This window comes from Lagopus muta, chromosome 17, assembly GCF_023343835.1.
Source record: "Lagopus muta isolate bLagMut1 chromosome 17, bLagMut1 primary, whole genome shotgun sequence".
NCBI classification, from domain to species: Eukaryota; Metazoa; Chordata; class Aves; order Galliformes; family Phasianidae; genus Lagopus; species Lagopus muta.
This window is the reverse complement of record NC_064449.1, coordinates 6,957,801-6,983,536: the sequence shown is the minus strand read 5'-3', so window position 1 is coordinate 6,983,536 and position 25,736 is coordinate 6,957,801. Positions and strand designations below refer to the sequence as shown.

The 25,736-nt window shown below is 43.2% G+C and overlaps 2 protein-coding genes across 3 annotated transcripts in view; both read left to right on the top strand.

The window, feature by feature from the left end:
• The first annotated feature begins 536 nt into the window (after window positions 1-536).
• BCL7A (BAF chromatin remodeling complex subunit BCL7A) lies at window positions 537-19,260 on the top strand. 2 transcript variants are annotated; one of them, XM_048964181.1, is made up of 7 exons: window positions 727-789; window positions 4,791-4,899; window positions 8,403-8,484; window positions 11,402-11,498; window positions 13,326-13,493; window positions 15,002-15,123; window positions 16,062-19,260. In XM_048964181.1, exons 2-7 carry the CDS (start codon window positions 4,865-4,867, stop codon window positions 16,131-16,133), a joined length of 576 nt encoding a protein of 191 aa, XP_048820138.1. In that variant the 5' UTR covers window positions 727-789; window positions 4,791-4,864; the 3' UTR covers window positions 16,134-19,260. The 2 variants fall into 2 exon arrangements, with proteins under 2 accessions (XP_048820137.1, XP_048820138.1); XM_048964180.1 differs by lacking the exon at window positions 4,791-4,899 and having other exon boundaries at window positions 537-789.
• A 2,575-nt stretch (window positions 19,261-21,835) lies between these two features.
• LOC125701575 (MLX interacting protein) overlaps window positions 21,836-25,736 on the top strand; it is a 45,073-nt gene continuing 41,172 nt past the window's right edge. The window contains exon 1 of the mRNA XM_048963796.1: window positions 21,836-22,241. Within this exon, the coding sequence (XP_048819753.1) occupies window positions 21,871-22,241 (371 nt within the window). The 5' untranslated portion in view covers window positions 21,836-21,870. The remainder of the gene's footprint in view (window positions 22,242-25,736) is intronic.

Genomic DNA, 25,736 nt, shown 5'->3' with positions numbered 1-25,736 from the left:
GTTCCATCTGGGGACCGACGACCCAACCTGAGGTAACAGCGCGGGGAGGGCGGCTATCGGGAAAAGGTTCTGCACCAGAGGGCACACAGCGGGCTCCCCAGGGCGCGGCCCAAAGCGCTGGAGATCAGGGACACTTCGGACAACGCTCTGAGGCACAGGGGCTGACTTTGGGCTGTTCCTGTGTAGAGCCTGGGGCTGGACTCGATGATCTACACAGTGCCTTTCAACTCGGGGCGTTCTACGGCTCTACGGCTGTATCGCTGCTCGCGTTCTCACAGAAACGGCCGGAATCACTTGAGGCAGCTGAGAAACCCGACAGCCACCGCGTGTCGCGGAGCAGCGAGCGTCCCATCCCGCGCAGATGTTTGACTTCGCAGGAAACCCTTCGTCCTCCGCCAACAAAGCCGCCGTCCGCCGCCATCGGCGGATCTCCTCGCGGCGCCCCTCCCGCCTCGCGCGCGCGCGGGCTGCCGCCGGCGGAGCGGGCTGCGCGTGCGCAGCGTGCGGGCCCCGGCGGGCGGGCGGAGCCGAGCGGCGCCGAGCGGAGCCGAGCGGCGCCGAAGCGAGCCGAGCCGTGGGAGCATTGTGCGTGCGGGCAGGACGGAGGGACGGACGCCGCGAGCCGCGCCGAGCGCCGCATTCCCGCCGCCGAGGCCGCCGCCCTGCCCCTCCCCTCCCTCCACGAAGCCCCAGCAGCATGTCGGGCCGGTCGGTGCGGGCCGAGACCCGGAGCCGGGCGAAGGATGATATCAAGCGGGTGATGGCGGCCATCGAGAAAGTGCGCAAATGGTGAGCGGGCCGCGCCGCGCCGGGACCCCGCGCCGCTCCCCCTTCCTCTCCCCAGCGCCCCGCGGGGGCCCGAGCCCGGCGGGCGGCCGCGGGGGGCGGGGAGCGGCGGCACCCAGAAGCCATTTCGCCGCTGCCCGTCACTCGGAGGCGGCGGCGGCGGCGTGAGGCGGCTCCATTGTGCGGCCGACCCCCGGCCCGGAGCCCGCATCGCCCCGGAGCCCCTCGGCCGGTCTGTGCGCGGAGGGCTCCGTGCGGCGCTGCTCCTCGGGAGCGTCTTTCTTCTCAAAGAGCGTTCCGAACCCGGCTGTGAAACTCCAGCAGCCCGCTCTTAATTCCCACGTATCCCTTAACCCCGCAACTTTCCGAGCTGTGCGTTAAGCCAACAACTTCGCGAGGTTTGTGGAGCTTCGCGGGCGCCTCCCCGCGTAACGCCGTGCGGCCGCGACCCCGAGCGAAGCAGGAGAGGGAATACGTGCCGCCTGGTTTGTCCTGTTGTGTGTTTAAAGGCTGGAGCGGGGCACTTTCCTTAGGCCTGCAGCGTGTTTGGGCATTTTCTCCTTTTGTCTTTTTTTTTTTTCCCTGCTCGTATCGTGGGAATCAGCACGAGGTGTTGGAACGATGTGCTCGCACTGTTGTTGCGGTGTTTCCAGGTGGGATAAGGAGCTGTGCCACCCTGGCCCTCTTTCTCCACTGAGTTGGAGTCTTTGTGTCTTTTGTGTGGAGCTTTGAAAGCGTTTAAATGTTTGAAACCCATGGAGAGCCTTGTCTTTCTGTGACAAAATAAGGAGTGTTTCTGTTACCGTCACAGACGCTGCTTAGGTTTTGTTAAAGATAACAGAAATAGGCATGCTTGCTTTTTCTGGAGGCATGAATTTGTTCCTTCTTGAGCACAATTATGGGCCAGTTGGCCAGAGCTGCACAAAGGACAGAACGTGTGCCTGATAATGCCGGGCACGGGATGGGGATTTCAGAGAATCCACCCGTTGTGTATGGAGCCGAGCAGCCCGGCAGTGCAGTTCGTGTTCAGGAACTCTCTTCTGCTTGCTGCTGTTTTTAAGAGCTGTTTGTTTAATGACGGGTCAGCTTCAAAGGGTTCGAACCGCGTGCAGTGATGAGACGGTGCTTCTGATCACACAGCCACGTTGTTGGCTGTGTGGGACTGTACTATTTTGGATGTAGGTATTTCATTCATGAGCGCAGCTTACCTCCTTTGAGTCCTGGTTTGTGGATGTTGGAGAGGGGCAGAAGCAGGAGTTGATCATTCAAAAGATTTGTCTGGTTCTTTTTCCCTCGGTGAGGGCACTCTGCCATCAAGTCAGTTGCTACGGCTTCACCTGTGAAACAAATCTTATGGCACTGACAGATTTTGTATGCTTTAACCCTCACCAGAACCACCTTGCTTTAAGCATGAGTGTCTAAGCTTTGGGATTGTCTGGGCTGTGTTGGGTGAAGAAGAATTGTCTTGGCCCACAAATAAAAAAATGTGTATAAGTATATATGTATGTAAGTAACAAAACTTATTTTTATTAAAACTTTAAAGAGGGCAGCGAAGCCATGAAACTAATAGATTGGACGAGTGTGCAATTTCAAGGGTTACTGCACAGAATCATGCAACTATCAATCTATAAATCTATCAATTTCTTCTCGTTATGGTTAGAAGTATTCATGTGGCTTTTTGTGTGTGCATCTCACAAGTATCTCCTTGATCCATTTTTCCTATTTTTTAAGGCAATTATGGATTGATGGTGAATCTCATGATTCCCTCCCACCTGCAGTCAAGAACAGTGGGGAAATTAGCCAGTATTCTGTGGCTTAAGAACACTTGTGTTTTGAGAAGACTTGTGCTGTGAAACTGAACTTTATGCGCCAGGAATTCTTGCATCTTTAGAGGAGCCACATAGGCAATTTCAAGTGTGCATTTTCATTTGCTTAATGGGAGCAATTTGTTGCCATCCACGGCTCTTCTGTGGAGATGCAGCCACTGAAGATTAAAATACCTTGCTTACAACAGAGTTTTCTGGGACACGAGCACTTGGAGTGCTGCATTTCTGAACCAAACAGGAGCAGAGTCAGGTCGTGCATACTGTGAATGTTGAATGGCTCCAGTGCGTGCTGCCCTGCTTTATTGATGTGGGAAGGCAGCCTTGCTTTGCAGTGCTGTTGTGTGCTCCTGTTGCCACATCTCCATATGGGCACGTGGGAAATTGCTTTCCATCAGGGCAGACTCCATTCCTTGGAAAATACACATTGCATTCTTAGACAGTGTGCCCTACATTGCTTGTCTTCACGTGTTGGTAGGGAGCCTGGTGCTTCTGGTGTTACTGCAGCTTGGCTGAGAGTAGTAAACAGTGAAGTTGTTAGGATTTTATCTTGAGATTAATGCAGCCTTATCTCCTTTGTTTAAACCACTCCCGTGAATGAGCTTCTATTTTAGAAAACATCCAGCACGTGTCTTGCAGGATACATGGTTGTGTTGCATTTATGTGGCAGCAGCGTTAAATCTTCATAACCGAGAGTTTTTGAACTTTCTTTTTAACCATACTTACTTTTCTTTCAGTCTAGCTGGAAGAAAAACTAAGAATAAATGTAGTGATGTGAGATGTAAAAGGTACAGGGTTATTTGTGTTTTAAAGGTTGATAGGTATGTGCAGATTCTCAACAAGAGAGGGGCAAAAAGTACTGTGCCCTCAGCCAGCATAGGAAAGCAGTGGAAATGCTCTCACAGATGCTGGATTTATTAAATGAAATAAAGCACAGTTTTTTGCAGAAGGAAGTGTGATGTAGCAGGCAAGTACTGGAGTGCTGAACTTTGGGACAGATGCACAAACATTTCTGCCCCAATTTGGCTGCTGGGAATAGGGATCCTGGTCGAGAGAATGCAGCAGGATGAGGAAAACTTGTTGTACTGACTTGTCATCGACAAGCTTTACATAATGTCATAAAGAAGAGATGAGCTTGGACCACCGCTGGAAGTAGTATCAGAAAGTGCTATGCATCTGTTACAGAAAAGAACTGGTTGTAGGAGAGGCATGACTTTAGAACAAAGCACATTGTGTAAAAGATGCAGAGTAACCATAGGCCATGAGATGATGTGACTGATAATGTAGGTTGGGATCTCTTGCTGTAGCTAGCTATAGTAGAACTTCTAGACAGTGTGGCTGTCCATTTGTTGTCTCCATTCAGGCTTGCTAAAATATTTTTACATGGTATATAATGCTCTGCGAAGGAGCTTCTGCAGATTTCCCTGCCCTTGCTACCTTCTTAAAATAGATTTCACTTCAAAAACTCGTTAGGATACAGAACTTCTTAATATGATGTCTTTGGAGAGGGATGCTGCTGCCAGGTTGCCCTGTTGGCCAGGCTGTGGTGGCCCTGTGGCTGCCTGCAAAGGCTGCAGTTTGCCTGGTGGCAGCTGAAGTAAAAATACCCGGTGTGTGAGGGAACTGTTCTGAAGTACTCTAGCAGTCCAAACACAGTTACCATGGATGAATTACAATATGGATTTTCTGGCTCATGGTTATTTCTTTTTGAGCCAGAACATGTTCGCTGACTTCAGTGCAAGTTGGATGTATGTAAAAGGTAGAATTTTGTCACGTGTAAACTGTGTTTCTCGTTACTGTAAGAGGCTGTGTGCTACAACGTGGAACTCAACAGAACTCTGTTAAAACCGTGCTGGCACGTACGAGTTGGAGGCTGCTGCTGCAGCATGCTTGGCTGAAGTTAGAGAGAAGCAGCCCTTGACCATTCGTGTTTGACCATTACTGTTTGTCCACTCGCACTGCTTTATACTTCATTGTATTTGCAGCATGGTCAAGAAACACCCTGTGTATTTGGTGCTACTTCACGTTAGTCACTGGACAAACATCTGCATAGAAATAGGCGTGCTCTGAAAGCAAGCTTCCATTTCAAAAACATTTTATTTGTGCATCTGACAGCACTTTGTGTGTATAATAATGGCATTTTCTTTCCCATCCCCCTTTCTCCTTTGCTTGATCCCACAGGGAGGTCATAATTCTGTGATTTTCACCAAACTCTGTTGCAATGCAAGTGAGTGTGATGTGATAAATTCAGCATTATGACGTCACTTCGTGATCATCAGCAGAAGATGGGGTATGTGGGAGCAGATCCTTGTGTAAATACAAAGCGCTGTGATGAATGGTAGTCACGGGAAAAAGCCAAACAGGCGTGAAAGCCTTTTCTTGAATGATGATATATTGGCAGCAAAGGCTTTCTGTTTCTGTGCCATCAAATGTTTCTAGCACTTGTCGCTGCTGCAAAAGCTGCCTTGACACTTTATGTATGAGTGTAATATACACTGCCGTGTTTGCTCACCAGTTTATTACTTTTATACATGGCATTTATACTCAATTTTGGAGCTTTAGTGTTAATAAACAAAATATAAATACATTTAAGTGTCTTGGGCTATTTGAAATGGGAAAATGAGTATATAATTATATAACTTCCAGGATATTAAGATGCCTTGGGCATAACCACTAAAGAAATGTTGATATTAATGCTTACCCTACCTATCCTTGGCTGTCCTTAAAGTGCTGTGCAGATATGGTTCAGAATTTAAAAATGCTTCAACACGGTTGCAGATACACACATGGGTTTTGTTTCCATTGTGTAATCTCGTTTCTGCATTGACTGTAACCAAAATGTTTATGATACTTTTCAGTGTGGAAGATTACAGCAAGGGCAATTATAGTATGTATTTTAAGTTACACCATTTCCTTTGTTTTTGCGTTTGGGTCATTCATGGGCAAACAGAAGTCTTGAAATCAGAAAAAAAAATAGTTTTTATATATATATATATATGTATAGTGAAACTATGGAGTTTGTTAGTTAGATGTGGACAGGTGAAATTGAGAACTGCCACACTTTTAGCCTGGTGAGCTGTCAGGCTGATGGTGAGCTTTCACCTTTTCCAGTCCACTGCTCAACGTGTGGATCAGTGTCTGTAATGGAGTACAGTGCCATAGAAATTCTAACCCAGTGGTTGCCTACCAAAGGTGAAACAGCATCAGCAGGTGCAGATCTGGGCAGCATCTCAGGATAAATGGATTCAGCAGCAGATGGGTTTTGTGGGTGGGATGTGTTTCCCAACAGAAAGGGGACAGGAGCTCACAAATGCCACGATTCCACTCCAGCAACTGGTCTCTGAGAATAGTTACTGATCTGGGCAGCACTTAGCAAACTTCAGTTTTTGTAGGCAGTGCAAATAAATTGTCAGCTCTAAAGAAACAAAAAGCAGCGTCCGTGTTCAGCAGTGGTGACTTTACACAAAAGATAAAACATGAGGATTCAGAGTAGGACTGGTTTGGGGGGGGGTGATTTTTGTGTTGATTCTTAATGGAAATACTGTAAATGCTACAGATAATAACCTGAGCTTTGTGTTTGCCATACACATCTTAAATTCTGGAGTTTGTGCTGTTGATCTTAAATGTCTGAAAATCATTACATTTCTTTGTTAACAGCCTTGTGTTTGTGCTGCCATCTTTTTTCCTGTTAATACTTTTCTAGTCTTAAACTGACAATGCTGCAAATGCTTACAGTGTAAAATATTTGAATAACAGCAGTTTGATGTCTGGTTTTCTTTTTAATCGTGTTTGCAGGATTGGGATGTTGGTGTACTTCCATCACAGAATATCCCTATTCCCATTGATGTCTGAATTACTATGTATTGAAATCAGAAAAAAAAAAATCCCTGTAGCTGAAGGTTATCAGTGGTATTTAGAAGCTCAAAAGAATTAAAATGTCAGGGCTAACTTAAATACTAGAAGGAAAAGTTACTAATATAGGTTTCCTCCTGTGTTCTACAGTCTGTCCAGTGAAGATGCTGTGTGAGGCTGCTTTGAGATGCTAACAGGTATCTTGAACTTTTGGTTTTCCAGTGCAGCATCTCTAAGTAATATTTTGCTATAGGAAAAGGCTGAAATCTTGGTTTAAAAAAAGAAAGATTTATTCACCTCTCCTACACCCAAACCAAAAGCCCAACTGGTTTTATTTCCATGACTTCAAAGGTTTTCCAAACTAGAAATGAGCTTAGTTTGACTTGTGTTCTTAAAAAATGTATACATCATGGTCATGTCTTCACAATTAAGTATGCTCTCATTACTGACATGCTCTCATCTCCACTCTCATTTTTATCACCCAAGCAGTAGAGCTCCAAATTAGTCTAACATTGTTTCTTGACATACTTCAGCCATCTAGTGTACATAAATGGATGTATCTAAACACACAGAGCAAAAGCTGCTCTAGGAAGAACCTTGGGAAAGAAACAGATCTGAAACAGTTCTGCGCTTTAATTGAAATGTACTTGTGGACAGATCCAAAATGCTCCAATTGTCATTTATAGCTTCTCTTTTTTTAAACAGGGAAGTGTCTCCTCTAAAGGAGAAACAAACAGGGTTGGCTTTCATAGCTAAAACAAGTAGTAAGGAGGATGTTTGTGGCATTTGTACAATGTGGCTGCTTTAGATGCTGGAAGCCCTTTCTAAAAATGGAGATATCACATATGTATTTGAAGTCACATCCAGCTTCTCCCATCCTGCAAAGTACATTATTGTTATTTTAATCTGTACATTCCAGAATTCCAAAACCAATTTAAATGTGTTTTTAAAAATGAAATAACAAAAATGCTTGAGGTCTCATGCCAAATTAAATTCAAATGTTCCTGAATATTTAAGGGAATTAGTCCTTGGTAGCTTTAAACTGATCCGTTTGCAGAGCTCTGTTGCAAACCCAGGAACCAGCAGTGGTGATCTGTGACCTGAGAACTGATCACAGAGGCGGGATGAAATTTCTCTGACGTTCTGAACCTTCCTTTAATGTTCTCATGCAGAGAGCTCGAGGAGTTCCTCCTGTAACTGAGTGCTCAGCATCCATTCCATCTCCGCACTCTGTGACCCCCAATGCAGTGACACCCTCCGGTCACGTTTCCTTTGCAATTTGTCAGTGTTATGACTTCATGGCTGGCTGGCAGGGGTCTGCAGAGTGCTGTAGGTTATGCGTTTCCCCCCTGATAGTGCACTCAGCCTTCCCTATCCAAGCTAGCCAGGCTTTCCTGAGTCTGAATTCTGCATCACAGCCCATAGCGGTACCAGTAGGGCTGTTGGTTCTAAGGCCAGGGCTTCAGACTTATCTGATAGGAGTGTTGAGCGATTATTAAATTGCTAGAAGCAAATTTCTACCCAGAAAGAAACTTCAAATGATCAAAATGCATTTAGTTTTTTAATACCATTAAGCAGCTTCGTGATAATCAACACACGCTGGTCTGTCTAAAACTGCTTCTGCTCTCTAGAAAATTCTAAGTGTTAAATCTGCATTTTCATTAGCTGCTCTTCTTAGTTGAATTGTTAGTGCTGATGTTATTACTGCTACTGCAGTTACTCACCAGTCAAGTAACAGCCCTCAGAAATGTGGAGGTTAGCAGTGCTCTGAGAAACGTTTGAAATGCAGAGAACAATTTGCAAAATGCAGTTCTAAAGACGATGTAATAGAGATCATCCTACTTACTAGCCTATTTAAATCCTTGACAACTTACAATAGTAGATCGCTTCGTTTTAAATACAAATTTCAACTTTAACTTCTCCTGTATTGTAATTTTACAGGGAGAAGAAGTGGGTGACGGTTGGCGACACATCCCTACGGATTTACAAATGGGTGCCAGTAACAGAGCCCAAGGTCGATGATGTAAGTATCCTGCAGATGGCTGGCATTCTTCAAGGTGTAGAGACTCACATTCAGGGAAAGCTGAACAAAAGATGCTGTCTGTTCTTTGAGCTTCTAAGCTAAGTCTGGTGTGGGTCCCCGGAGCCTTTGGATGGAACGGCTCTAGAGACAAGGTTGATTGCTGCAAGAAGTGATATTGACGGTTCATTAGGTGGCAAGTCTTCAGAGTCAACTTGTATCAATCCTCAGATAACTGTTACACAGTTGTCTTGAAACTGATTTTGAAACATTCTTCAACATAATGATTGATGGGGGTGAGGATGGAAACAAGATATCAGTGACGTTGTTCCTCTTTCTCTTTGATGCTTGAAGGGGAAGGAGGCACTTGCAGTGTATTGTCTGTGCATTATTCGTGTTTTGCTGAAGAAGGCAGGCACAAAACACTGAAGTAAAAGTACCAAACCTCAGTGGAGCCGATATCTCTTGTATTAAGATAGCCAGCCCGAGCAGTACGGTTCATGGGCTTCTAATGTAACATCTGTTTTTGATAAATGTTTGGTGTATGCATCATGTTTATATTCTGGTGTGCACTGTTCATTTGCCATAATATAATGACATAGAAATAACAAATGTAAAAGTCAAAGTTGATTATAATAATAAATAAAAACTGTTTTTCAGTATCAGTTTTACTTGTAACTTATAATAGAGGTTCTGTTGTAGAGATAAAATTAAGCCATGGTTCCACAGTAAATTAAATGTGCAGCAGGATATATGTATATCCTATGAATGTACAGCTTTCAGATGAGGCAGTATTACAGTTGTCTCAAAATTGACTCAAAGACCAAATTCAAGACCTGTGGTCAATTGATGTTGTTTTACTTGAGGTTATTTCTTCTGGTGCCTTTGGTTGTACCACAGGCTTACATAACAGTCGGAGTTGTGGTAAGCCTTCTGTCATCTTTCAGAGCTTGAGCAGCATCTCTGCAAAATAACCATTTTTGAATTGGGAAGCTTTTCTGATTTCTTTACAGATATTTGTTCTATCTTTCTACTTATTGAATGTTTGGTCTTGATTTCCAGTGTGGGACAGGAAGCTGTGTGCCGGGAGAGAAGTTACTTAGGCTCGTGGCTTCTGAAAATGATGGGTACTATGAAAGCTTGAAATAGAATTTCTGTTGAGTTTGTGGATGAATTTGCAAAGTGACTGGAACCTAGAGTCAGAATGAGCTCATATATGGTGTCTATATGCAGAGTTTAATTGATGTTTTTTGAGCTATAATCTTCAGCCCCCCCTGCCATTCACATGTTCCAAAGTCACTTTGTTATTTCTTTGAACTGGAATTAAGCTCTGTCCTTCAACTAGTTTTTGAAGGCTGTTGTGGAACCTCGTTGTTTTGATGGTTGAACTTTTTTAAATGAAAAACAACCCCTCAAACCCACCTTTCAGCTGAAATTGCTCAGTAATTTCTCAGTACCTCTCTTGTGCCAGATGTGTTCTCTTACTTTCAGAAAAGCTGAGAGGTCTTCCCCTCTGAACTTCCATTTTGCAAGGATAAAGAAGTCTGTGTGGTTTCACCTCTATTTTATGTATTAGAGAATATAATCTGGGTCCTTTCATTTGCTCTCTCTGAAGTAATAAAGCAATTAGGAAAGCCTGATAGTCTATGTGACGTGAAGGGAAAAATCTTTCCAGATCTCGCTTGTCGAATTTCTTCTTCGGTCTTAGACTGTTTGATTTTATTTCCTTCCCTTGTTGGAGAACGTTGTCTTAACCAAATACAAGGGTTGGTGAGCGGCCTTCCTACAGTCGGGCTTTTAATTGTCTTCTCAGCAGGCGTGCAGAATCCTCCAAAAGCAGTGCAGCTGGCTCTTTCTCCTGTGAGACTGATTACGTCACCTCTTAATTGAAAATGCTGCATCCCTTAGCAGACGCGGATTTCCCACGTGATGGATGCCAATGTCTCTTCCTTTGTTTTACTGCTTGCAGTCCATGCTGCTGTTTGGTCACGAGCCTGTTGTGACCTATTGTCCACGTAGGACTATATTGTGTATGCTCTATTTTACACCAGTCTGATTTCTCTTAATCCATTGTTGAATTTTAATGAAGGAACAGCATTAGATATAGAGAAGGAAGAGGTTTCTGCAGCATAGGTTGTTGAGAAAGGTAAAAAGCCTTCTCTTCAGTGTCAAAATCCTAAATCTGTTATCATTCCTGTTATGAACACACTCCTGTTGGCTGGGTGTGTTCTGAAGCTTCCTAATCTAAAGGGGGGCATGCACTGAGTTTGGTAGCAGTATGGTGATATGTGTAACCCATAAAGTAAGCAGAGTTAAGCAGTCAGAAATCGGGTAGCTCGTGAATCTTCAGCCCTGCCCCCATCAATGTTCCTCATTTTTCCCCATATGGCAGAGATTCTTTTGACCTTGCTTTTACAGTTGGTTACAAAGTTACCTGCCGGCATCTCCCTAGTTCTTACCGTAGGTTTTGGCAAGCTGTTGAATCATTGTGCCTCTGATTCTCAGCTGACAGGAGGAGGTATTGAGTTCTCAGTATTGAGAACTGTTGTACTTTTTTTTTCTATTTTTACAAAAATAGTGCAGTTTAAAGACAAAAAAAAAAAAATGATTAAATGCTAACTGCTGCTAGAATGTCTGGGTAAAAACCTGTGTGCCCTGGTGTTTTGTGTCACAAAGTGCACAATTAAAAAGACAGCCCTGCCATTACCAGGACCGATTCATTATTGATATCATCAGCGCTTATCTCCTTCGTTTGTTTCTCCCTTGAAGTTAGGTGCTCACAGAAGTAATGAGTGGAAAGGGCTTCATATTTAAATTTTTTTGAACTTTGCTTGTTGTCATTATTCTGTTCTTGTGGTGGTTTTTGGTTTTTCTGTTCTTTATAGTGACCGTGTCATTAGTGGTACCTTTTGTTTTTCAGAAAAATAAGAATAAGAAGAAAGGCAAAGATGAAAAATGTGGCTCCGAGGTGACAACTCCAGAGAACAGCTCCTCTCCAGGGATGATGGACATGCATGGTGAGTGGGAGAAGGTCAGCACAAATTACCCTATTACACTGCTGGGGAAGTGTAAGCTAACTGTGTCAAATCCTCCGTTGCTCAGTTTGAATCAAAGTGAGAATGGCGTCAGATACTTGCTCTTTACCTTGGATTTCTGTTCTGTGGATGTCCCAACAGTTGTTTAAATGCCTTTTTTTGGGTCTCTGTACATGGAGGGAATATGTTAGTGGAGCTATATGTGAAAATAAAACTGTCAAAGTCTACTATCCAAATGTTATGCTCCTACTTACGCTGAGTAAATATAACTGTCAAGCTTGCTGCTTGCGGAACCGGAAGACCCCCAAAGCCTTGGTGGCACCTACTATTGTTTGTATAGGTTCTGTAGTTATTTAAGGGAAGAAGAGAGTCAGAGCAGAATTCAGTGAGAGTCAAGAGAGCAAGCTGTGGTTCTCCTGCATCTTCTTTCTGCCTTGACTTGGTGAAATGAACTGGCTAAGAAAATGTTTTTTGCTTCCCAGTCAGACAGTTTAAAAACAAAAACAAAAAAACCCTGCAACTTGTTGACTGCTAGTATGGCATTTATGACAAAGGAACATGCACAGCTCTATTTTAATTTTTTCCTTTTAGGTGTTTGGATAGCAATTATGGTTGAGAACGCAGCACTGTTTGAGCTGCTAAGAGAGGATCGTGTTTTGGAAGGATGTAATTTTTTTCACTTCAGCTTTATTTGCATTTTTATTGCTACTTGATTCGTTTTTGCAGTGTTTGCAGTGAGTATGGTCTTGTGATTAAGGGACTGAGTATGTTATTCACAGACTGGATTAATTTTTCATCCATGTTGCAAACTTCCAATTTAATAATTTAATATTCTTAAGCCTTTTACCCCCATCGATGAATTGAATATAAAACAAGTGTTATGTCATTTTTAATTGTGTTTTTAACCCATATTGTACAATTTTGCTGTAAGCTTAATCTTGTCTTCAAGCTGTTCTGACAAGAGGTGGTCCAGCACTGGCTATGTGTTTCTGAAGTCCTTTAGATGTAGTGATTGTACAGATGCAGAGGGAGATGGATCACCTAACATGCTAATAACTTAATTAATGTTTTGCTGGGTTACTTCTCTTCAGGGATCAGGGTTTCAGTCTCAGTTCCCCCAGTTAGACTGGTTTAAAGATTACGGTAAGATTCACTGCTATCCATAAAGTATTAGCTGAGATATTTAAACTGCTGCCATTGGTTTTACAAAAGGAGGGCACAAGCAGCACGATTCCTGATCTGTGTTGCAGAAAGTTTTTATCATCGAGCTTCTCGAGTCTAGAGAGCATTCAGAGAAATTATTTCTAAGATGCTGTTGCTTTTAGGACTGGCTGCTACATTGTGCTTTGGTAGCACTGTGAGCTTTTTGACCTTGGGACACCCTTCTGAAACCAGCTGCTCATCATTGTAGTGATACAAAGGAAATTTTTAGCATGAATATTTAATTGGCCCTTTGTTAGCTGATCTATAAAATGAGGTGGCTCCAGTTAGCCTGTTTTATTCACATTACAAAGTTATGGGTTCTTTAAAAGAGGTTGAAGTAAATGTTCTCTGTTTTATTGTATTTATTTACAGCATTTAGAAAACTCATGTAATTACAGCATGTGCTGCAAGAGCAGAAGTTGTGGTGGTACGGAGTAAGCCTGGTGTGAGTGTAAACGCTGCTGTGCTTGGTCTCCAACAAGCTAGGCTATATCCTGCATTATCAGGATATTACAGGAAGAACATTAAAAAGAGGCAATTATGTTGTGCTTTTTATTCAGATCTTGTCAAATTGGACTTTCTTGTTTAAATCTCTTTTGTTAACAGATGACAATAGCAACCAGAGTTCAATAGCTGATGCTTCTCCAATAAAACAAGAAAACAGTAGCAATTCAAGTCCAGCACCAGAACAGAATTTGGCAACACAAGCAGATGGCACTGAAGTAAAGTCTGATGAAACTCAGTCAGAAGCAAAGGAGCAACCTGGTTCAGAAGGTAAGCTGAAAGAGCACCCTTAAAGCCAGCAAACACTGTTACCCTTTAGAGTGCTATCCTTTATTTGCTTGTCCATTCTAAGGACTGAGTTATAACAGCTTGAAATAAATGGTTCTGAATTCTCAGCACCTAAATAAAAATGAACCATGAACTCTTGCTTACCAGTCATTCTTCCATTCAACAGGAAGGGCCAGATTGACACTCAAGTCCTTTTTAGAGAGGAAACAAACAAAAGAGTTTGTTGTCATAATCTCAGTCTTGAAAGAAGAATTAATTTGAAATAATGTTTAAAAAGTGACCGTTACCATTTAATCACACAAACCTTAGAGTTACTGTTGTACTCTTACTCTTTTGTAAGAGATGTTCATTACCTAGTGTGAAAGTAAAATGGAGGTGAGATATTTTAAATTGTATTGAATTTTTAATTGTGTAAGCTAAAATTGTTTTGCATTTTTTCTTAACATTGCTAGTTATTCAAAAGTTACTTCTGAATTCTGTCCTATTTTCTAAAAGCTGCAGTTGTACAGATGAAAACTGCGCGTGGATTAAGAGATTGTTGTGAACCTCACTCTTTAAATGGCGTTTGGGTAATTGAAACATGTTCTGTATTTATGATCTGTGGAAGATAACTGTCTTTATCCCCATTGTAAGAGATAAAATATGTCCTTAACACCGTTCTAATTATTTGGTTGCAGAATTCTTTCCATAGCAAAGCAATTAAATTATGCCTTCCTGATTAAGTCCTTAGCTCAGTAGATCCACAAACCAATTTAAATATAGAGCTTTTATCTGTGTAATACTGCAGTGATTACGTTGAAGTTGCCACTGTTAATGGGGATTAATTACAACAACTCAATCATCACCAAACAGGAATAAAACAGAATGCTTCAAAGAGCATCTCAACGAGAATGTTTGTGATAGAGTGAAATGTAAAGATTTACTCCTAGGCCTGATACTGCCTGAACTCGTTTGTGTGAAGATGCTATGTAGCATGCGTGCTCACCTGACTAAATTTGGATTCAAAGAAAATCATACCAAGTTCTCTCAAGTTCTCTGGATTTGTTCCTGAGTGCTTTCCTGTAAAACAAAAGGGAGAAGCAATGATGAAAAACCACCCGTTGCTAGTGTTGCTACACAGGGATCCACTAACGATCACAACGGAGCCTTTTTCTGTAGCTGCCTCTTACTTCTTGTTCAAAGTAATTTTCCTTGCATTCATTCAGCCCTTTGCAAAGTTTATGTTGGAGCTTGTTCGCTGATAGCACTGCGTTAGTTCTGTTACGGGTGTGTGAGAGTTTAGCTCCCTCTAGGGACTGAGTCCAGCAATTGTATGCTGCCGGTAGCATGAAGGCAAAGGCCTTGTAAAGTGGCAGTAGTGAGTGGTTTTGATTATGGAGTTTGAAATTAATTCATTATCTTTGTGTTGTTATATATGTTATCGTTAATGGGAGTGGAATTTTTATTTCCTGATGAATGCTTTTGTTGATAATAATTTCTTGAAATTTCAGATACCTCTGATGAACAGAATTCACAGTCTTCAATGGAAAATTCCATGAATAGTTCAGAGAAAGCAGAAATTCAGTCCTCTGGAGAGAACGATATACTTACAGAGGCATCAAAAAACTCTCAGGTAACCTTAAGCACAAAAGCCCAATTACTTAGGATTTGAAAAAAGAACATTTTTACCAAAAAGCAAATGAAAGGAGGCCAGTTGTATATTTAGGCTCATTTCCTAATGCAGTGGGAATAAAGCAGCCATAGAGTATTAGACGTATGTATGCCTGGTGGTGTGGTTAATTTGCTTGCCTTCTTGCATTTCAGATAATTTGATGAGCAGTACTACAACTGCTCTGGTTTACTTTTCATATTCCAGCACCAGGCTGTGTTAGTTTTATAGGGAAATAGTAAAATTTAGCCTTAACAAATGGTCTGGGCCTAACCAACTGTCAAGACCCCTTTGAGGACAATTTAGATGTAAAATGCTTTCTATCAAAGAAAACTCATACAGCAGCTAGGAAAGTGAATTGTTTTTAGATTCTGTTGACAAGGTGTTCTCATGTTGACTTGCCTAGAATACTGAAAAAAATCCAGATGGATGGAAGAAGGAAATTATTGTAATTGTTCTGTTCACGCTGGGAGCCTCAGACAGAGCCTCCTTAGTCTTTCCAAATGTTTCATGTTCTGTCCTGTCGAGGTTGCTTTGGCTATAGCAGGAGCAAATTCATGTGCACGTGGAGTTATGCTCAGGTGTGCAGTTGAGGGAAGTCTGGGTATAACCATGCATCAAGGCTGTTGCCTGGAACAATCACCAAGGCATCTGGCCTGGAACTAGAAATTAGTCCTTTTGAATAGAGAATACAAATGTGGTGAAAAGCTGAAGGAAGATGTAAGTAGGGGAGTGATTTTTGGAAGCAAATTGACTTGGTCACATCATTCTCTTATCCAAGGATGCTTTGTGTTTCACGAGTGACACACCAGGGGATTTCTTGCTTCTTGTTTGATGTTTATGGCACGTGAAATTCAATGCAATGATAACATGATTGTTTTTCTTTCCCCCCTGCCATTAAGGACTCTGAAGGAGTGCCACCTTCTAAAAAGATGAAAGTAGAGGCTTCCCAACAAAACGTTGAAGAGATTTAGACTATAGATTTTTTTCTGGTCAGTTTTTATGTAAGGTACATCAGTGGGCTTAATTCTAGAACAACCTTACTTAAGCATCTTCTCTTGGATGAGGACAGAACTCCTAACTTTTCAAGTTACCAAGCAAAAATCCAAGAAAGCCTAACAAAGGTTTAACTTCTCAGACACTGAAAACTTTTTCCTGTGAAACAAACATTGAGAACTTTTAAGTTACTGTCTCTGAAATGGTTGGAGTAAACAACTCAGGAGGGGTCTACGCACTGTTTCTAAAGTCAAAATTACGATTATGTTGCTGCTGTATTTTTTTTTTTTTTCATTTCTCTATTTAACATTGTAAGATATTTAAGGATGGTACAGGTCAGGTATTAGCTTTCATGTGAAGTTCATTGTTCTGGCGCGATGTCTGCTTTTGTTTTGTGCCTTGTGTTCTGAAAACAGTGCTAACTTTTGACTTTTAAAAGTTGTTTTGCAACTGTCTCCTTTGCAAAGTGACCTATGTTTGTATAATACCATGTAGAAAGGCTTTTTGTTTTTTTTTGCTTTTTTTTTTTTTTTTTTTTTTGGAGGGGGGGTTGTTTTGTTTTATTTTTAATTTTTAAATCCCTGGTGCTTAAATTTTAACAGATACCAATCAGGAAGCCATTTTCACTCTTGGAGTCCAAGGAGAGAAAAGAGCTTGATATATTATTTTAGCAGCTATAGTGGAGATCATTTATTGAATGCATGGCATTCGCAACTGTAAATTTGGTCTTCTAAATACTTAACTTCATCAGAAGTTAACATGATCTGTTTACCATTTATAGTCCAGATCTGAATATATAGTGTAACACAACAGTTAAAATACTTAGGTATTAGGTCCAGATCTCTGTACTGGGTACAACTTGCTTTACAGAAGAGTTCCACTATGTATATAAATAGGATCAAAAGGATCGATGCACAATGAATTTATTTTCAATTGGACTTTTTTGATATGAGATTTTCACTGAACTGGATTTCATTGTACTGTTTCTGTATAAGATGTTTACTTCTGTGTTCCAGGTTAATACTGTATTTGGGATTTTTTTTTTCCTTTCAGCAAGTCTTGTAAATAAGCCTTGTTGTTTCTGTTGTCTCTGCATCACTGATAGAAACGTTCCTTCCTGTACAATTATGTCAAAGTGTGCTTATGCTGACCTTAATTGAAAAGCACTAAGCATGTGCAACTCCCTTCAAAGCAGTGGCGTTTAGAAGTGCAGAACCATCTGCAAAGGTCTCATCTTTGGGGCCTGATCTTCCAGGGTGAGTGCCCAGCTAGAACTGCTCAGTGTCGGTGGGAATCACTTCTCACTTAGTTCTCCTCACGCACACAGGTGCATGTGCACACACGTGTATTGCTGGGTCAGGCCCTTAGTCTGTCTTCACTTTGTATGTGAGAGGTGGAGCTTGGAATTTAAACTATGATCTCACAGCTATGAAAATGGTTGCGTATAGTTTGTAAGCAAAGAACTGTAAATACTTTTTTAAAGGAAAACAAAAATAAATCGCTTCCAGTGGATACATTTTCATAATTAGCTCTTCATCAGGCTTATTTATTTCTGAATTCTCCAATAGTGAAAATGGCTTGCACTTAGACTACTGGATTGCGTCTGCAATTACCACTTTATTATGAAAAGTAATGGGAAACTGGGGGGAGGGAGGGCAGCGGGGGAGCCAGGACTGGCGTTCCATAGGATGTTTGTAGGATTCAATTCCAAACAACGTATGACACTCAATTTCACAACTTTTCCTTTGTGTTGGAATAAACTTTTTGGATTTTAACTGAATAAAATTTGATTGCAAAACCATTTGTGAAAGAAGTGTGCTCCCTAAGAAGTTCTTGGGATTTCTGGGCTGATCACGAAGTCCATTAACGTTCTGAAAATAAGGAAATGAGGAGCCAAAAATGATGTTTGCACAACTTTATGCAATGAAATGGTAGAATTCTCTCTTGAATTGTGTGTATGCCTCAACTGTGGATAACTGGTCAATGATGATTGATTTGTATGTATATTACATTCAGATTTGTGATATTTTGTGAGAAGTTCTATTGATATATGAAATGGTCAAATTTAGAAAGATTCAAACTTTAAAATATTTTTGCTTTACTGTTTTTTTTTATTTTTAATGCTAAAGCAAAACAAATCCGATGCCACCTTTGATAAGCAGTCATTTTTACTAATCCCTATCTCCAGGTGCATCACAGCAAGTTTTTAATTCTAATTTTGTAGAAGTTTCCAAGGGAATAAATAGATTTTTCGTTTAGAAACTAATTCCTGTACTTTAGGAAGAAATAAAATATATAAATAGCACTAAAAATACCTCAAATTTTTCATTAAATAGAAGCATTTATTGGCATTATTGACATCAATAGGTTTAATTATAAGCTTCCTTTTCTCTCCTGTGGCTTCTGCTCGGAACTGTTCATTGTTCTGTGGCTTACAAGACAAGGCATCATAATTATATTCTTAGAGCCTTTATTTCTAAAATAGTAATGTTTCATTTACAGCTTATATGGGATACACTCAGAACTTTTATTTTTAACCAGAGATTCTAGTGACAACAGACAGCTGAACAAGCAGATAGATTTGGGTTCCTTAGATCAGTTATTGTCATTCTCTAAGAGAAGAGACTTTGGCATTACCTGGTATGAAGAAATCCAAAATAGTGTATAAGACTGTTATTAGTCTTAGTGAAGTGCCTGATAACATTTATGGGCCAACAGATGTGATTAAACACATTTTAATGCCAGAAAGTACAGATGGGACCAAACCAGAACATCAAATTCAAACCAGCCTGAGGTTTGAAACCAGATCTAAATCCAGTTGGTTTTGTTGGTTGTTTTTTTTGTTTGTTTGTTTGTTTTTTGGCTTGGACCTATCTCTACCAGAAACTTGTTTTCTCTGTAAAAGGTTTTATTGAAAGCATTGAGACGTGGAGCAAAAGGAGAGATGTAATTTTCTTCAAGATGACTGAAAGTTCTCACACAGCTAACGTTTTAGAAATAGTGCAAATTTCAAGAAGTGCTTCCTTGCTACAGTGCTGAATGTTGGAGCTTCAGTTACAAAACATAAAAAGAAAAAAAAAAATTAAAAAAAAAAAAAAAAAGAAACTAGGAGCAAGCAAGTAAATTAGCTGAGTTTGTGGAACATGTGGGAAGGCCTTCCAAATAAGTGATTTACTCAGCCAAACATTTTATAGCAGAACTATTCCTTGGAATTTTTATGCTTGGGAAAGTAGTTGTTAAACATTCCAAAAAAAAGAAAAAAAAAAAGTGCTGGCACTTACAAAACAACAAAAAAAATTGACAAGGCAGTATAAAATAAGGTTTTGGGTGGCTATCTTCATACATAAACATTGTCATGTTTTGGAATGTTCTTTATATCTAAGGGCCTGTTAGAAGGTGTAAAGAATTTTGTTTTCTTCAATACCTAATCGTTTTCCATCTTATGATTTGTGTGTGTGTGTGTGTTGTACAGCAGTATAATTTTTCACTTATTTATTCCATCGGTAGTTATGGTTTGTACAATGTACAATGGTTTCATTTCAAAAATAAAATAAAAATCACAACACGAATGCTTTGTGACTAATTTTTATTGAGAAGTTTAATCTCGGCTTGTTTTTTAAATTAAAAATAAATTCCCGTTTTTGCAGTCTTTTGAAATATGCATTCTATGGTGTTGTCTTATTTGCTGGTGTGTAAAACGATTCGTTTGGTTTGACCAAAGGTTGCCCCGGTGTGTTAGCAGGACACTGGGTGTGGATAATGTAACAACAGCAACTGAATATGGGCAATGAAGTTACGGCAGCCTGCAGAAAAACTTGGTAATGTAAGGTTTACGATGCCTGCTGTTGGCTTAGTACTCAGCTAACGTCTTGTGGAAGCTTAAATTGGAGCAGAGGGCACAGTGTGAAAACGCGCTTCAGTTGGAAGGCATGCTAGAGTCTGATGCTGGCAAGGATAAAAATTCCTGGGAGTTTTGAAAGGATTCTTTACATTCAGGGTGGATGGGAAGTGTCCTGCTTATTCTCAGCATTCTATGTACTGTGTTCCAAAGTAGCCTGCAGCTGCCCAGACAGCTGGGGGGGGGGGGGGGGAGGAAGGGGGGTGATCTGCTGCTCCTGGCTGGTCCGTTTTGGTGCCTCCCTTGCATTTACTGGGTGTTTGTGGGATCCTTTCATTGAATCACTTCAATCTTGTGTGAAAAACAACTACTTAATTGTAGTGTTGCTTTTTTTTTTTTTTCTTTCCATTTTTTTGGAGCGGGGCATTAAAACAGCAAAGGAAAAGAGTGAGGATTGCAGCCTCACTCAAGACAGGTCTCAGGAGTGAAAATCTCTCAACAGATAAGGCTTGTGCTGGTAAAGGGGTGAGCAACAGCACAGCCTGAAAAGCAGGGAAGAGCTGCAGGTTGGCTGTGGTTTGCCTGAAGCAGGATGGGCAGCAGCAGAGCGGGAGCAGTGACTGGGCTCCCAATCCTGCAGCCACCCCAGGGTCTTGGGGCTGTGAGTAAGTCTCCCTGATCTCTCCCTCATCAAAATGGGAAGGCTTATCTCCCAGGCTGTGACATTTAGGAAGATAATCTCTTACCACTGAGAGCTGTGGTGTGTATGCTGCAGGTGTATTTTTAAGCATCACGAATGTGTCTCTGCTCAGTGTGTATTATAACTCAACTATAAGCAAATGTCTCTACTCCTGTGCTGAAAGCCTGCTTTTTTGGAAGAAATATCAGCAGAAGATGGTGGCCTTCGTCATTTTGCCTTGCACCACAGATTGCTTAAAAAAAAAAAGTCAGAAAAGACATTGTTGAGGGACACTGCTGGGCCCGTGGTGTTCCCTGTGCCTCCTGGAGTTCCCCACTGTGGAGGGGAGGAGAGACAGCAGCCTTGGGCCTGGAGGTGCCCTGAGTGCTCATCTTAATGAAGTAAAGCAGAATGTCCATCTCCAGAGCGACGTTATGATTGCAGCCTTTTCTTAAGAACTGCCATATGTGATGCAACAGAGAGCTGAACATTTGATTTTAAAGACTTCTTATGGCTGGAGCCCTCCCATGGCAATGATGCCTTCGTCTTCCTTTGTGTGGGGGAACTGTTGGACTTAGCTGAGCTTAGGGCTGCTATTCTGAGGAAGAATATTAGCAAAGACCTGCACGTAATTCCTGGTTCTGGTCAGCACGACTGCAGCCTTGCAGCCAGAGGTGGTTCTGCACCGCTGCTCAAGGCCTCCCCACGTGCTACCTCGTGACCTCGTCATGTACCCTGGAAGCACCACACTGGGAATTAAACTGGGGGCAGAGCAGCAGTGTGGCACCAGGGATGCGGTGTCCTCGCCTTCCTTGGCCACGATATTTTGTGCCTGTGGAGGTGCAAGGGGAAAGGACAGAGCAGCTGTGGATGTGTGGGAGGACGCGAGGTGGCCCTGCCCTCACGTTGTGAACGGCAGCAGGGCTGCGCTCTGGGGCGGCGGAACGACCTTCTCCTGAGGGAACCTCCGATCGGGGGCGCTTGGCGGGAAGCGCCCCGCAGCTGCGGGACGGCGCTGTCGGGCGCGGCCGCTGAGTGCCGTGGCGCTGAGGCGGGAACGAGGAGAGGCGGGCCGCGAGGGCGGGACTGCGGCTCCGGCTCCTGCCGGCGGGGCGGGGCGGTGAGGGCCGGTCCGGGGCGGAGCGGGGCGGTGGCGGCGCAGAGCGGGCCGGGGGCTGGCGGCGGCAGCAGCGGGGCCATGGCCGCCGACGTGTTCATGCGGCCGGCGCAGCTCCTGGGCGCGGCGGGGCCGCTGTCCCCCCGCACGGAGCCCGATGAGGACTCGTCGGACACTGACGACGGCGGCGCTTCGCCGGGAGGGGGGCGGCGGTGCGGGCCGCGGCGTGGGCAGCCGCCGGGCCCCCAGATCATCCACTCGGGCCACTTCATGGTGTCGTCGCCTCACAGCGAGCACCCTCCCAAGAAGGGCTACGACTTCGACACGGTCAACGAGCAGACCTGCCAGACCTACCAGTTCGGGGCGGCCCGAGGGGGCGGCGGCGCCGGGGGGCGGCTGAGCATCGACGCGTCTCTCACGAAGCTCTTCGAGTGCATGTCCCTGGCCTACAGGTACCGGGCGCCGGGGCTCGTGAGTCAGCGGCGCGGGGAAAGCCCCGAGGGAGCGGGGAGGGGCGCGGGGCCCGAGGGCGCGGGGCCGGGGCAGCGCCGGGGGCGGGCGGGGCCGAGCGGGGCTGCGTGACCCCCTGTGGGAGCCGCTTCTGTCGCACGGCGAGCTGGGGCTCCTCGCGGGCCGTGCGCTGAGCTTAGGCCACGGCGCTGAGGGGAAGCTGCGCCCCAGCCCGCGCCCGCTGCGCTTCGTGGCGTGCGGGGAACCGGGGACGCTGGGGAGCTCGGCGCGCGGATCCCGTCCCGCCGTGGGAGCGCGGCCGTGGGCGCAACGCACGGCGTCGCCGCCGGCTTTGGTGTGAGCGGCCGCCTTCGGCGCCCGGAGCCCGAGGCAGAGCCTCGCAGGGAACGCGTGTGACGCGGGGACTGCTCTCGGAGCTTTCTGCCCGGCTTTCTGTAACTGCCTCAAGAAAGTAGAGTCTGTCATTGTTTCCTTTGTTCCGCTGGCTGCAGCTGAGCGCTGCACTTCCTGGGTTGATCGGCGCCTCGCGCTCTGACTTCGGTTTTGCTTTCCATCAATTTATTCAGATGTTACATTCACATTTAGGCCCTTTGTCTGTCTTCCAAAATGGAGGCAGAGCGATGGATCAGAAGTGTTGGGAAGGATGTGTGTCTGCCCGAACCTTTTGTTCCACGCGATAGAACAGAACGGGATCCTGTCTGATGTTCTCTATTAAACCTATTCTGGAAGTTGATTAGAAGGGATGATGGAAAACTCCCTTGAGCGTTATCAACAGAAATACTTATCCTCGTTTGTAGGAGCCATATTAGCTGGAGCTGAACTTTGCCCACCCCAGATGTCTCTATTCTTTGCCATTTTACAGGGACTTTTCTTCTGGTTTTAGAATTTATTTATTTTGAAGGTATTGCTCAGTGAAGAGTAAACAATAGAATCGTCCATTTGGTACCTGTAGTGAGAAAACAGAGCTGCAAGTAACCTTGCTTGGGTAATTTGTACCAGCAGGTTATTAATTACTGATGTGAAGAGGCTCATAAAATCTTAGTGTTTACAAAACAGAATCAAAAATGTGACACTAAAAACTAACTATTCTGCCTGAGAGGAATATACAGAGGAACCAAAAGTATCCCGAGTGACACAGCTTCTGTGTATCTCCTCACCAGCCTCTATTACATGTGTAGGCTGAGGCTCGCTGTGGTCTGTACTCTCCTTGAGGCACACGGCACTCAGGGGAACAGCAAGTGCCTCTTTTGCTTTGCTTCACATTGGTCTGAGGGGCTCTGGTTGGCTTGGGGATGGTTTTATTGTTACCTTTGCCGTATCTTTGTCATTGCTGACAGAAAATGCAGATATCATGTGCACACTTATTCTATTGCTGTCACTGGATGGAAACCCGTACTAGAGGAAAACAAGAAAATAATTCCACAGCAGAAAGGTGCAGAAGTGTCTTTTGGCATTGTGGCTGTTGCAGAGCCAGCAATGAAGGGCCTGAGCCAGCAAGTTGTGTTTCTGCAGCAGGTTGATAGCTGCATTAAGTACAGAAACAAGGAAGTTGAAGTAACAGAGTTGTGTGTGCAGTATTTATTTACACTTGACACCCATTGCTGATATCTCAGTGTTTAAGTCTTAAAAAGAAGCACTAAATTGTGTTATCTATCTGTCTTACTGATGAACTAGGAAAGGAAGTTTTTCTACCAGGTCAGGATGATTTAAATTGGAAATGGTCAGATTTATGCTGAATCACATCCACTTGGGGATGCGTAGCATAGCCTGGCCTCTTCTAATTGTGCTGGAAATATATTTTTTTTGTTTTAAATAGCTTTGTTCTATTAAGCAAGTGCCACGCTTTTTTATGATTAAAAAAGAAGCTGTTTCTGAACATGATGGAAGTGATTCCCTCATGCCTTCGAGCAGTACAAGCTAACCTGATTTTGATTTTCACCCTATGTGTCTCAGTCACGTATCCATCTGCACAGGCAGAAGAGCCTCATTTCAGATTTCACAGAGGAAAACATGGCCAGAGCATGCTTTGCCGTACAGTTTGGAGATTAAAACAATCTGCTAAATCAATAAGTTACTTATAAACGCTGCAGTTTACCACAGGTGTCACGCGGGCTGTGCTTTATCTGCATGTCACCAGGTTTTTTCATGAGATTGATTGTGGTAACTGTACTGTGCTGGCGGAGGTAGAAGAGCCCTGGTTTTTCTCTTCCAGCCCTTTCATCTCAGTGCTGTAAAACAGTGTGACCTTGCACATCTTTGTGTGCATAAGAAGCGCACGTACTGCAATTGCTATAGGGTGGGTAGGCTGCTTTATACATAAAGATTTAAAAAATATGCTTTCCAAAATGGAAACGACCTTTGCCATTGTTCCTTCTAATAGTGAGAAGCTATGCCAATAATTATGTGGCCCGTAATGGCTGTTACGTAAATTACATCAAATGAAATGTAATCCTGATATTTAATTTACTGGAACCTTTTACTAACTTTAAACTTATCCAAATATTTATATCACTCAAAAATAACTTTCCCAAACTGAACTATATTCTGAGATGTTTTGATTATAGCACATCGTAATGTAAGTTGGTTGATTCTCTTTTATTGAGATTTGGACAGAAGACTTTTTCCAAATTTTGTCTTACAGCGCGGTCGTCTTCAGCAGAAGAATAATTTCCAGCTCCTTGTAGCACCCAGGCTGAAGGCTTTTGTGAGGTGAAAAAATGTGCTGTGAGAAAGGACACTGCAAGCCATGAATGGCCCTATTGGGCTGGAATATGGGAGTGGCAGAATTCCCTGTGGAAAGTTCTGCTTTGGAAACGTGCAGTGTAAGATCCCAAATCTGAAATATGTGTGTAGAAATGCACATCTCCCTCTTGCATTGCCAGGCAAAAGATGCATGCAGCCGAGGGAACAGGTCAGCCAGCTGTGTGTGGTCACGTACATGGTGTAAACAAAGCACGAGCCTTATTTTAGGAATTAGTGAGCGTGAGTTGTTCTTTAATGTGGGTGGCTTTCTTTTTAGACTTCTGTTACGTGTAATTATGCCAGCTGATGTCAATCTTACTCAGCGGTATGACATGATAGGGTAAATGAAAATGACTTTGTGGGCTTGTTTATTATTAAGTAGCCTCAGAACCTTCTCACCTTCTAATGAGAGCTTAAGGAGCACGCCAGGTGTTGTATTTAAGGTAAGAGTGTTAGTGCTGGCATTAGGTACTTGTTTAAAACCTTCTGGATCCTGCTTGTTAAAGTTACACGGAACATGAGTGTGAAGTGTGGGAGCCGTGGCATCAGTTTGCTTTAGAGAAGCTTGCCAGGTCATTTCTAGATCTCATCTCTCCTCTTCGGCAATCTGAACCCGTTGCTTTATGTAGACGTAAGCCACAAACATTCCCTTTGGTGCGGGACTGACATTTTGGATTGACTTGTTTCTAAAGCACGTTTCCACGTACAGTGAGTGAGTGCTTTGGGAAGTTCTT

Bases quoted from the DNA above. Each gene is read 5' to 3' on its own strand.
- BCL7A (XM_048964180.1), top strand. From the start codon at position 698: ATGTCGGGCCGGTCGGTGCGGGCCGAGACCCGGAGCCGGGCGAAGGAT. The intron at 8,485-11,401 runs GTAAGTATCCTG...TTTGTTTTTCAG, and splicing joins CAGAGCCCAAGGTCGATGAT to AAAAATAAGAATAAGAAGAA. The intron at 11,499-13,325 runs GTGAGTGGGAGA...TTTTGTTAACAG, and splicing joins AGGGATGATGGACATGCATG to ATGACAATAGCAACCAGAGT.